Source organism: Lissotriton vulgaris, chromosome 5 (assembly GCF_964263255.1).
Source record: "Lissotriton vulgaris chromosome 5, aLisVul1.2, whole genome shotgun sequence".
Classification (NCBI taxonomy): domain Eukaryota; kingdom Metazoa; phylum Chordata; class Amphibia; order Caudata; family Salamandridae; genus Lissotriton; species Lissotriton vulgaris.
In genome coordinates, this window is record NC_141693.1 from 1251280194 (window position 1) to 1251293648 (window position 13455).

Below are 13455 nucleotides of genomic sequence, written 5' to 3' on the forward strand. Positions count from 1 at the left end.
GTGATTATAATTCTGACATAGACAATAGTTGTGGGGACGGCCAATCAGGGCTCGAGTCGGGGTACCACGCAGGTGGACGGTGTCCCCCCACTTATTTTACCGGGTGGATGCCGTCCCCCCTGCCAAACAGCTGGACTTCACTCTTTGCCCTCTCTGGGGTGAGATCGGAGCACACTGCACACGTGCTGGCTTCGCAGATGCAATCGCATCTAAGGGGTGAGCGAGGGGAGGATATGAGCCTGATGTTGCAAGCCACCTTTCGTGATGTCACTTCCTGTCATTACGGCACTTCCGGTGACAGCGTCCCCCCACTTCTTTTTTTAGGACTTGTGCCCTGTGACCAACTGATGTCGCACCTGTCCATGATCAAGATGTAATCCAAGAAGAGAGTACTAAGATCAATGATACCGATCTAAAGGCGGCTCAGGGTCAAGCTCTCACTAGTCAACCAGATACTTGCGACACGTCTTTGAAAACACCAGACCGGTAGTGAAAACAGCACAACCAGGTCTGGGCGTGCAATAGCTAAACCTAGCTGTTTTAAGGATATGAATGCTATTAGCGTTAGTTCTATTCTCTATAACTGTAATTTTTGCATTTATCGCATGCAATGTTATTACCACAATTCAAAGTGTTGTAATGCATTTTTCTTGTTCTCTCTCCCCTCCCTTCTTCATCCTCTCCCTCAGGAAGATGTGTTGTAATGTACTCCCCTTCTAGAATGTTCCTCCCATCCCTCCAGGCACCCGTACCCCCTCGCACACCATCCTGTCTTATGACGCCTCAGCTGGCATTCTAGAATACCAGCTGATAGCCTGTCAGTTGAAGAAAGCTGTTCAGGCGTTGACGCCGTGTTTTACTAAGCTGACTTTCCGCTCCTGGTGTGCTGTATTCTACTTAGATTAAACTTCGTACAATATGCTCTTGCCTACGAGTATTCTTCATAAGATAGCTAGCTCTCAAGTACTAGTACGGATTCTAGTACTTAATTAATTAAGACACTTATGTTCCGGAAAATATAATGTATTTCTCCCACAATAAATAAAGCAGATTTGACTTGCCAATATTTTTTACGAACGCATATCGCAATGTACTGGGCCACTCGTAATGAAGACCCTAGAGCAGTCCTCTACGAAAGAGCTTTAACCAATTTCACACAGCAACCAAAATACAGTTAAAATTAGCGGCAATTCTAAGCATTACCCAATACCAAACCTCTTAAGCCTCTAAGCCCAACGGCCAATGAGTACTGAAAATTTCTAACCAATCGAAAGACATTACGCTTTCATCTTCTAGTGCTATATGCACCCACATACGTGATTGGTTGCCCTGCTGTTGTAATTACTAAACAGAAACCTATCCAGAAGTAATGAGGGTTTAAGTCGCAAATAGCGGACTGTTCTGAAAAACCCTAGACAGGTGTCTTCCCTCAGTACTGTTGTCAGCGCTCAAACTTACTGATGTCTGTCTTTTCTGTGTTCCTCAATGCAAGACAGTCCGCCCTTTGTTTCCAATCCCTTGTTAAGTCAATCTGTAGTCTGTTTTCCATGTCCCTCGGTACGCTGCCAAGTAGTCTGGTCTTTTATTTCCATTATGTGCTACCTCCAATGGCTTTGGTAGGGCCCCGGAAACTACTCATGGTGCTCTGTTCCGAGAGCTGTGTTGTTCCTCCGTGTTTGTGGCTGTATTGAAGGCGAACGATAAGTGCTTGCGGGCTTTTTTTTTTTATTTGCTCACTATGGCTATGACCGGTCCGGCGCCTTGTACCTCTCCCAGTAGTCACACTCGGGAACGGGTCACAATCACGAAAGTGACTTTGGAGAACTACTATAGTAGTTTGATGGCACAACATGAGGAACGAGTACTCAGGTAATATTGCACGGTGCGAGACAATGGAACTTGGGCAATAGTATTCAGCACCTGGAATGGGAATTTGGATAAATTAGGAGTTGATACCTTGGTAATAGTGTATTGTAAAGAGCAGGTGCTTTTGAAATGACAGTTGGGCTCGTTACAATGCAAAGTATGGGAAGACATTGATCTGTAAGTGACCGCGCAGCTCAAAGGGTGGAGCCTTGGGTGAATATAGTTTTCAGTATAATATGAGGGAGTGTTATCATTATAACTGCAGTAGGAGGTGTAGGCACTCCAGGTATGCCAGTACACCCAAAAAACGATTGGGTTCTCAGGTAATGCAATTGGGGTCACTGTGCAATACAATGTATTGATGTATGTTTTAAAATACAGTTAATTGTGCATTCACTGTTCAAATGTACTGGAAGCCAATCATAAAATTCCAAGCCACTGAAACCGTCTGTAACGAAAATAACAATTTACCTAGAAAAGATAACAAGCCCTCACGCCATTACGTAGGCGTGGGAGTGCTGGGACGGACAGCAGACAAATTAATAGCTTTTGTTTTTAACTTTAGCCATGCTTCACAGCATTGTTGATGCTGTGCACCTTGGCTAAAAGCATTGGCAAAACCAATAGGTCACAAAGGCTAGGCCTATTACTATTTAATAGTTAAACTCACCATCCTCTTTTAAAGAAAATATATTCTGGAAAGTATTGGGGCTATACATCAAATAATCGGGCATTCCAAAATACAACTTGTGTGATTTTAAAGGGTTGAACAAGTATGTTCCTTTATCTATTTTAAACATGAATCTAGAAGAATTTGACTTTTAAAAGACCTTAAGTTTCGTCTGAGTTGAGACTGAAATGTATGCTTATGCTGAACATAGTATATTTGAAATTGACGGATAGTTTATCTGTAATCAGAATATTCCTGTTCCGTTGAGAATCGTTTAGTTCACTGAAAAAAATGGCCGGCAGTTTACACCTCTTGTTGACCCACCTAAAAAACATACCATGACAGACATACTCTACCAGAGTACTCCAGTTGAGTATGAGTAATCCAGATGTATTTCAAGACCTTGCAAAACAATATACAGAGAGATGTGTAGCAAGAGACTACCTCTAAAGCCGATCCATTTAATTTTCAAACAAATCTTGAGGGAATATTAACAGAAGGCATACCTTTAGTTGGACTGGTGTTAATGTTTAATTTATTTTTCTCATATTATCCATACAATCGGATGATCTATCTTTATAAACCAACAGCAGTTTGATCCATGATCACTAAATTGTCAACCTAAAAGGGGGCATTATTGTAATCTTGATTAACTTTTGGGGGGTTCTGATAGATCGGCCTCCAAAATGGAGACTAACGTGGATGGCAAAGCACGCTGCTGTTAAGCCCATTCACTGTATGAATGTCGCCTGACTATATCCTGGCACTCACTTGACTTGTGACAAGTTAGAAGAATAGAGTATGCTCACTAAGGAAAGTAATTTAGCAGTTATTCAAAATGTAGCCAGTTTGTGCCAGTAGGTTGCGTAGTCACCGTGCCAAATGCTGCTTGAAAGTCCACAAAGCGAGCCTAGAAATATCTGCTCATAATAGACTTCCGAGTCAAGAACCAAAGAGTAAATTCATATGCAATAAATACTGCCTTTTCTTGTTAACAGATTTATTGACAAAACTCATTCTTAAAGTCTTTATAAAAGTAGCAAAAAAATATTTTGGAAACTCTATCCAGGAGTGTGATTACCTATGTCCCTCGTCCTTGACCCTGTTATAACAACATGATGTATCCATTCACGGACAGGAAGTCAAACAGGAAACGCTTACTGACCCCATCCACCCTCCTTCTAAATGCTATAACAATCTACTTCTAACCTAAAAGTATCCCCTCTCGAGTGTCATCGTACGTACATGGAAACAATGGGATCATGTGCCAAACTTAAGAACTGCTCTATTAGGAGCGGGGAAGGGAACCCCACCCCCCTTTTTTGTTTTTTTATATAACCCTCCCCCATTCTAGTAGTGGCATGCTTCATCATCGTGTTCACCATGGCCCCTAAAGACCATCCAGGGTGGGCTCGACCATATTCTCGGGAGCTCTTATGAAGACAAATATGTCTTGTTACTTTAAAGATAAAAATTCCTCACCCACTCCCTAGCCTTACCTTATCCCTTCCTGTTTTGTGTACTGTCTCTGATGGGATATGGGGGACGCAGAAGTGACTACCCGGCTTTCACCTTGAACAAAGTTGCTGCAGGCTTTCTCTGTCTGCTGGACTTTGGGGGCACCTGTGATCATTATGGGAGCGGCATGAGTCGGGGTGCTTGTATGGCCTACTGAGGCTATGTGCAGGACTCGAAAAATCTACTTGCCCACTTGCAATTGCGAGTAAAATGTTACCAGGTCAAGCCATTTTTAGCACCTACTCGTGCCATCTGGCGAGTGAATTTAGGCTGAAAAGGAACAGGTGTTCTGTGCATTTAGAAAATGAATGCGCAATAAAGATGCCATTAAATCTTTTTTTTATATTGGCACATTTGCTGTCTGTTCAAGGAAAGAGGCCAAATGTCAGTTTGTCGTTTTACTAACTGCTGCTTGGAAAATGGAGTTTATTTTTCTCGCTCTTACGAGAGTTAGAGGTTTTTGTCAAATGAGCTGTCTGAAGATGTCCGTTATTTTTTTCTAACCCATAATATTTAAAGAAGTAACCTGTTTAAATTAATATTACACATTTTAAAAATATATCAGGAATTACAAAAGCATGTTTTCTTATAATTAAAAAGTGTGATGCAAACAAAGAGTTAAAAAGGAGCAAAACAAACAAGAACACTTTACATGGTGATAAGCAAATGACACATATTGGCAGAAACTTTATTTCTAAACATTACTGTTTGTACACTATATAGTTTTATCAGTAAAACCGCATGTCAGTGGGAAAGTTTGTGGCCATTTCAATATAAAATCTGCTGATTACAAATTATAGTGTGCTGCCACTTCATGCTTTAATAATGTATTTATTAAAACTGATAGTTTTTAAACATGATTTTAAAAACATTCCTCCCTGATGACAATGCTGTTAAAGAACTAAGAGACAAGTCAGGGGTCATGTGTATGCTGTGGCTAGATTTGTATTCTAAATGGAAAAAAAGTTTAGTCTATTGGATCAAACAATAGTTTTTTTGTACAGCAGACATGATGAACTCGCAAATTTGAAGCTGCTCTGATATGTGATAATGAAGAAAATGGCAGCTCGAGCTCAATGAATTAAAATATTTGCCCACAATCGCATAATTTGAAACCAGTTTATGGGTCAAGAGCATTACAAGTAGTGTGGAGGGGGGGGGGCGCTATGTTACCGGTCACCTGGTACTCAATGGCCGCTGGCAGGGCGATAACATCTCCGTAGGGCAGTAATTCGTCACGCGGTCTTGATGAATACGGCAGTGAAAGCTACCTAAAGGAATATGGCTGCCGAAGCAGTGTGTGAAGAACGTACAGCAGTGAAAGCCATTTGTTCAGTATGCGGCTGCAGAAGCAGCATGTACACTGAGAGAAGAATGGTAGTGGAGGGGGCAGGGAATATTGCAGGGAGGCTCGTTCCAGAGCTGGTCTTGAAATGCACATCCTGTATGTGCCATGCTGCAATTGACTGCATTCTTATGTTATTGAGCTGTCAGTCAAGCGCCAGTTCAAGTAAAATGCAGTTTGAACTGCATTTTTATGTGTGTGTGTGTGTGTATATATATGTGTGTGTATATATATATATATATATATGTATATGTATATGTATATGTATATATATATATATATATATATATATATATATATATATATATATATATATATATAATTACCTACTGGCAATCGGCAGTATGTAGTTATAGTTAGGATTTATTTCAATGCAAAATCTCAAAATTCTATTTGGAATATCTTTGATGCCGGTTGACGAATCTGCCTGAAAATTTCCTCAAATTTGCCTCGCAGAGCTCCGGTCCGTCCTTGAAAGTTAGGGGGGGGATTCGTCAAGCGGGGGCCGAGATAAAAGGGGGGTCCCAAAACGTGTTTTCCCCATGTAAATTTCCATAGGGCGGTCGACCTCACTTTTAGCCCCAACGGCTGAATGAATTTCCACCAAACTTGGCAAAATTGTAGGGACTGGTAGCCCGATGTGCCTTTGCTATGTCTCAAGATATGTGCTCCAGTAGTTTTTGAGTAATTTAGGTTAAAAAAAAAATATATATCTATGGCAGCGCCCCGGTACGCGCACCGGGGAGCGCACCGGGCGCGCCACGCGACTTGCGCATGGAAAGCTGATTGGCTCTCGGGTGTCTGTAAACATTCGAAACAGTCCGGAGCGGCCGCGATCTTGTGTCTCGGTAGGATTGAGACACAAGAGGTGGCAAAAACAAAGGGGGAAATGACCATAAGGGGGCAGAGTAGACCCCCCCCTGACCCCCTAGGTTTGATGTGGGGGCTATAAAAGGGTCCCGCGGGACAAAATAATTTTTTTTTTCGATTTGCGCGGGGGGAGCGCCCGGTACACGCACCGGGGAGCGGACCATGGGGAAAAAAAAGACAGTTTTTTAAAAATGTAGCATTTTTATATAAATTGGAGGTAGTTCTGAAAATAACTGTTTTTAGGTTTCGACCTGGCGAGGGGCACGCAGTGCCCCTCCCAGATCGAAAACTTTTGTCTTCAGTAGGGATGTTTGGACCGCCTCTGTTTCCAATTGGCTCGCTCCATAAATGGAGACTAGCCATTGGGAGACAGAGGCTGTCAATCACGCTTTCTTACGAAAACGCGATTCGGGGGCGTTTCTCTGTCTTTTTTTAAGTCCCGCCCCTTTGTCCTGGGCCGCGCTGTGATTGGCTGCCGGCCCGGGACACCCCCGTGACGTCATTCCCCGGGCCGCGCTGTGATTGGCTGGCCGGCCCGGGACCTGACTTGTTTTTCAATGGCTGCAAATAACAGCAGTAGTTGCCTAACGCACTTAATCGGATACCAGTTGGCCAGAGGTGCCCGATGAAATTACCCTTGTTAAATCCTTATCAGTGCAAATAAGTTTACATGTCCACTAAAATTTCCTCAGATCGATGTGCTTAGCCTCGTACACATTCGGGTCCTTTAAATAGTCACACAATATCTATTGCAACGACCACAACTCTGCAAATCAGAGTATACGAGTGCACATTTCTACCAAACAGCGCCTAACGGTAGAGCGAATATTTTCCCGGAAACGTAATTTACAAATCGAATTTCTTTTCACATAAATTTAATACAGCAGGGATTCACCAAACGCTGTACGCCAATGTGAGTTTGCTCTGAAATGAACCAGGGGCGAAAATCGCAAACCTCCTCCTTTCTTTTGCTTGAAAATATACCGTACTAAAAGAACAGCCGCCCATGCACCCTCTCCCCTTCCGCGGGCAGCAGTACACCGGGTTAAAAATCACCAGCTGTCGGGGAGGGGTGAGAGCTTCGGACATTTTTGATTAGTGACCCTGCGAGCCAATGATCTCCGCTGAAGTCTTGTGCCCCACAGCCAATGGCTGGGAGTCTGGGGTGCTCGTGGGCTGGGCTCTGCCGAAGTGTACTGCTGCCTGAGAGGAGGAAGCGAGCGAGATGAACCTGTCAGGTCTGAAGGGAGAGTGGGGCGACGAGGGCTGAACGCCGAGGAGAGGGCTCCTTTCCCGGGGCCAGGCATGGTGCGCAGGGGCTGAGAGCGGGACGTGTGCCCTGGAGCAGGTAAAGGGACTGCGGAGGGCGCGCGGGGGCTGCGCGCCGACTGGGCAGGAGTCTTATGCAAGCTTCTCTTGAGAGGAGGGGTGCAGGACGCAGCTGCTTTGACAAGGGGAGGGGGTGGCACGTTGCGTTGTGCTTTGTGGGGGCAGGTTAATGAACTGCAGTGGGTAAGGCTGCGGCGGGACAGGAGTCCGCTACTTCTGCGGGTTGCATCATATTGAAGATATTCTGCAAAAGGGGAAGGGGCTGCGCCAAACAATCTCTGTATGGTCGGAGTTAGTTGAAGAGGCAAAAGAAATCGGAGCTCATATAGGATAGGAGAACTGTATCCGATTTATATGGGAGATGCATAAAGAAGCCACTCTTATCGAGTCGTGGGGGGGGGGGGTGTAAGAGACCTATGCGGGAGCAGGTAATGAGGTTAGTGTTAGCATTGAACGGTGACCTGTTCTTAAATGGGACACGCGTCCTGCACCTTTACAGGACTAGGGGCATAGTTCACGTTGGTCAACGATGATGGTCTTGTTAAATTTTGTTTTTGCTTTTTCAGCCACGCCTTTGTGCAACATGGCAAAAAAAAACCACTGGCATTGCTAAATAGTAATACTGTGTGAATTTGTCAATGTTTTTTAAAAATATATTATACAGCAGCAGTGCATCTGCTGTGTAGCATAATTGAAAGTAAAAAAAAAAACGCTATCATGCGGCCAGCATTTACAGCCTTATTGTGTTTTTTCCTGTTCAGCAGTCAGAGGAGAAACATGGTCTTAGTGCTTGTACTGCTAAACTGGGTATTGATGGAATGTTTGGGAAAAAACGCTAGTCTACTGAAGGTGCCGGGCAGTCACTCTGAAATAAAATTAATGGTTCAAGATCTACCAAGCATTTTAACAGTTGCAAACAATCCAGTTTGGCATTTGCAGCTGTGACGTGCTTTTCCTTATTCACTAATCCCATTTTAGGGGTCAGAACATTTTTTCATACACCTAAAATGGGATTTCGATGGGTACTAAAATGGTATATGGAGGGGCGTGTTCTAAGCATCTGCAAATGATGTATCTATGTTTTGCATCCAAAATATGGGTGCAAAACATTGATATTTTACCAACACCTTGAAGAAGATGGTAATCAGTTTGCAAAAGGGGAGGGGGACTCTTTAGGATCCCTTCTCCTTTGTGAATGTTTAAAAAAAAAAAGTTTTAAGAGGAAGAAATTGTCTACTGGCTATTTCTGAACAAAAAAAACGTCCTTTTTCCTTTAATGAAAACGGGCTCCAATAAAAAACAAGCATTTGCAATGCAACGGTTTCGCCTTTGGAAAAGTTTGAGCTATTGGCATTGTAAATGACAATTTGTATTTGTGTTGGTTTTGAAAACAGATAAATAAATGGCATTGTCATTTACATTGCCAATAGCTCTAACTTTTCCAAAGGCGAAACCGTTGCATTGTAAATGCTTGTTTTTATTCTTTTTGTTGTTTTATATTTTTTTATTGTTTTTTGGAACATTTTTTATTTTTTTTGGATTTTCTGAACAATTTTATATTTTTTGTAGTTTTTCTGGGGTCAAACAAAACACAGGGAATTGCAAACAGCTCAACTGGAGCAAAAAATATAGAAAAAAAATTAAAGTTGCTTGCTGCAGTGATGGTTGTCTGCAGCTCGATTGAGTAAAGTGATGCTCTGCTCACCATATGATATTGTTTTGTTGCAATATATGCAAACAAATTTAAATTTTGCAAACTTGGTTTGGTTATTAGGGACCATCTCCCCAGCCTCTGCACCCGATGGAGAGGGTTGATTGGAGGTGCTTGAAGAAGAAGGATTGGGAGGGTTCTTGGTCAGTTCCCTGACCTCTGCTCTCGAAAAATTGTTCGGGTGCTTCCTCTGCATATGCCTAATCATGGTGTGGTTCCAAAACAAATATTTTTTGTTTGGGTTCCCTCTTGACAGTTCTTGGTGACAGATGAGGCAAGTCACCTTAGCTGCATTCACTTTTTTGGCACCTCTTGGCATCTTGAAAAACTCCCAAATAAAATGTTCCTTGGGTCTGTATGGGGGATTGTCCTCAGGCAGATATTGCCTCTCCTCCTGCTCCTCTTCGTCCTCCTCTTCTTCATGACTACCAATGTGGTCTTGTGGTGGTGGTGCCGATGCACCTGCAGCTGCTACTAGTGAAGCCATTTCTCACAGAATGAATGCAGGTCTTCTTCACTCAAACAACAAAGTGAAAATGAGGAAAAAAGGTGGGGTCTTTCATAATTTGGAAAACAAAACTGCTGTGATGTCACTGACCATGTCATGAGTGATGTAATATGTGACGTCATCAGCAGTGCATTGCAGGCGCGCAAGTTATAGTGAGTCCAACTAACTATAACGTGGGAATTTCAATGGTTTTATGTCAGTAAAATTTCCAGCTAACTATAACTGGTGTGAAACCTATGGTTTTTTCAGTGAATATAATATATATATATATATATATATATATATATATATATATATATATATATATAGACCTTTTGATGTGGTGCAGTAGTCTATGTTTATGTTGATTTTTTGTGATGCCCACACTTAGGTTTTTTTTCATATATACTTTATTAAAAAAACAAAATAATGACCCGTGACCAAGGAGCTGGGCTCCGAAACGCGTCGGGCAGGACTGCCGATTTATGATATAATAAATCCAATTCACATGCAAATACGGAGTTTGGGCTCGGTTTTTTCGTTCTTTATGTGCAAAGGTATCCACGAAGGAAGCTGGTGTCATATATATATATATATAGAGATATCTTTTCCACCACTGCTGGTTAAGAGTTACGCTGTCTCGGGCGGTCTTGTTGTAGCCACCAGCAGGCTTCTATATTCGTTCCAAGAAACTTCAAAATTATGAAGAAAACAAGACACCCAGAGCTTCAGTTTGAGGATTTATTTGGCAGATGAACAAATCTCCACGACGCGTTTCGCCATTACGGCTTTGTCACGCTCATCTCGTGGTATTGGTAGCCATTTTTAAACCCAACACCCCAGTGCACTTAGTTTCTATCACGGTAAAGGTAGCGGCCATCTTGTAACATGGTCATACATAGGACAAATCGTAAACTTGGATGACATTGTAAGCTTTTTTAACCAAAAAATATAATAGGGTTAAAAAGACATTTATGTCTGGTATTACCACATTGATAAGGAATAAATCTGAGTCTCTTCATTCATTATGGGTAATATACCTAATTACTTTGTGCAACGTGGATATTATTACACAATTGATGATTTGTATCGTTAGGCACATTGTTATCAATATATCGTTAAAATATATAATAAACGTCATTGATAAGTTCAACCTTCTGATTGGATGTTACCAAACAAGCTTGTATCTTATTGGTTGCAATGTCGTTGCTAGGAAACATACAAAGTGACACCTTCATAGTTACTCGATTTTGTACAATCTAGTCTTTTTGTAAAAAGATTCGCATTGACTCTTACAGTAGTCTAGCCCCAGTGGGCAATGATTCTACATCTACCTCCATCTTGCCCCAGTGGGCGATTCAGCGCGTTGTTGTTAGACAGTATCACGTTGTTGAGTTTCCAAATGGTACATTTGCCCAAGTGAGCATATTGTCTGAGTCTCAGGTTTGCCGTAGTGGGCTCATGGATAATCATAAACCAAAAAAGCTTGTTGTATATGTCCCACAGGCTAGATCAGAACGTTAACGACAATGCATATGATTCCGCATACAAATCCATGTTCTTCCGCTACCCCGTGATGTATGAAATCGAAAAATAAAATTATTGACATTAAAATCAGGAAACCGCGGACAATATTATCAAGTCCACCCTGGGTTAGACACTGGCTATATGCAAATCAGCTCTGACCCTGTGCCTCAAGGGAACAGTCCAGTCCGAACTACCAAGCCTACCAAGTTCGGACTGGACTGTTCCCATGAGGCACAGGGCCAGAGCTGATTTGCATATAGCCAGTGTCTAACCCAGGGTGGTGTGGAGTGCAAAAAAACGATGGATTTAGGCCCAGATCCTTGTACTGGGGTGAATGTATGACATTGTTCTACATTCTGTCCATCAACTGTGTTTTTTGCAATTTTCACCCCGAGTGTGCTGGGTATACTCAGACGTGAGTCCCAGGCTCTCCACACCACTGGAGTCAAGCTATCCAGGCTGATGAAGGCTGATAGCCAGAAACCGGTCCTTGGATGCTTGATTCCGGTCTGTGAAAGACATGGCTTGGTAGTTCGGACTGGACTGTTCCCATGAGGCACAGGGCCAGAGCTGATTTGCATATAGCCAGTGTCTAACCCAGGGTGGTGTGGAGTGCAAAAAAACGATGGATTTAGGCCCAGATCCTTGTACTGGGGTGAATGTATGACATTGTTCTACATTCTGTCCATCAACTGTGTTTTTTGCAATTTTCACCCCGAGTGTGCTGGGTATACTCAGACGTGAGTCCCAGGCTCTCCACACCACTGGAGTCAAGCTATCCAGGCTGATGAAGGCTGATAGCCAGAAACCGATCCTTGGATGCTTGATTCCGGTCTGGGAAAGACATGGCTTGGTAGTTCGGACTGGACTGTTCCCATGAGGCACAGGGTTAGAACTGATTTGCATATAGCCAGTGTCTAACCCAGGGTGGTGTGGAGTGCAAAAAAACGATGGATTTAGGCCCAGATCCTTGTACTGGGGTGAATGTATGACATTGTTCTACATTCTGTCCATCAACTGTGTTTTTAGCAATTTTCGCCCATGAAAGAGCCCGCAAAAGACCAAGACCGTAAGGGTCGGGGGTTGTGGAACCAGGCAGTGTCCACCCAGAACTCAGGGCTGGGGTGTCTCATCAGAGAGTACATACGTCCCTCGTGGTACCTGATATAGGTGTGCCCCTCCGGCGTCCACAAAGCTTCCTCTCGGGGCCTCATGCCACTGATGAGCTGCCAGTCTGTGCCGCCTCCGTTACCAGCACAACTGAGGCAACCGCCGCTGCCATCTCGTGCAGGCTAACCGATGGATCCGGCCCCCCCGTCACCGCAGCTCGTCCCACACTCTGCCAGGCCGGGGAGCGTGATCGTCGTCTTGATGGGAACTCTCTTCCCTGGGGGCCGTGGTAGTGTCATCTAGGCCAAGGATCTTCCTGGCCGCAGATAAAGATCTGACCTGGACTAGCCTGTTCTGCCAACGAAAGATGAGGCGAAAAGGGTGGCCCCATGAGTAGGCCACGTTCTGATCTCGTAGAAATGTGGTCACTGGTCGGAAGTCTCGTCGCTTCTGCAGGGTTGAAGCTGCCAGGTCCTGAAATAACTGAGGATGGTGGTCTCGAAATAGCAGGGGATTAATTCCTCTTGCTTTCCTGAGTATACGCTCCTTTAGCTGGAAGTCATGGACACAGACCAAGATATCAGGGGGTGGTGCCCTCGAGCCCCGCAGCAGACCAACTCGGTGGACCCTGTCCATACGAATCTCCTTGAGATCTTCGTCCACCAAAATCTGTAGGAAGAGGGCCTCCACATAGCCTTGCAAGTCCTCCCCCCCACCCCCCCTTCCCAGGGCACCGCCGGGATTCTTATGTTGTTGCGGCATAACCTGTTTTCCAAATCCTCGGGGTGGGCCTGGAGGTCCAGATTCTGTTCCGTTAGCCTAAGCACATCTTGCTGGAGCTGGTGTACATCTCCCGCCAGCCCCAGGTCATGTTCCTCCAATGTCGCCACCCGCTCTCCTATACCGTCCACATCTCTCCTCACTCAAGTCCAACGCCAGCTGGGAGCGGAGCTCCGAGATGTCCTCCTTGATGGCCGTAAAGAGCTCGATCATCAAGGCCTTGGTGGCGGGCGCATCATCTT

At 43.9% G+C, this 13455-nt stretch overlaps 1 protein-coding gene across 1 annotated transcript in view; it reads left to right on the forward strand.

The window, feature by feature from the left end:
• Positions 1-1601: 1601 nt before the first annotated feature.
• Positions 1602-13455, forward strand: part of STK38 (serine/threonine kinase 38) — a 395034-nt gene continuing 383180 nt past the window's right edge. Inside the window, exon 1 of the mRNA XM_086923099.1 lies at positions 1602-1869. Within this exon, the coding sequence (XP_086779225.1) occupies positions 1739-1869 (131 nt within the window). The 5' untranslated portion in view covers positions 1602-1738. The remainder of the gene's footprint in view (positions 1870-13455) is intronic.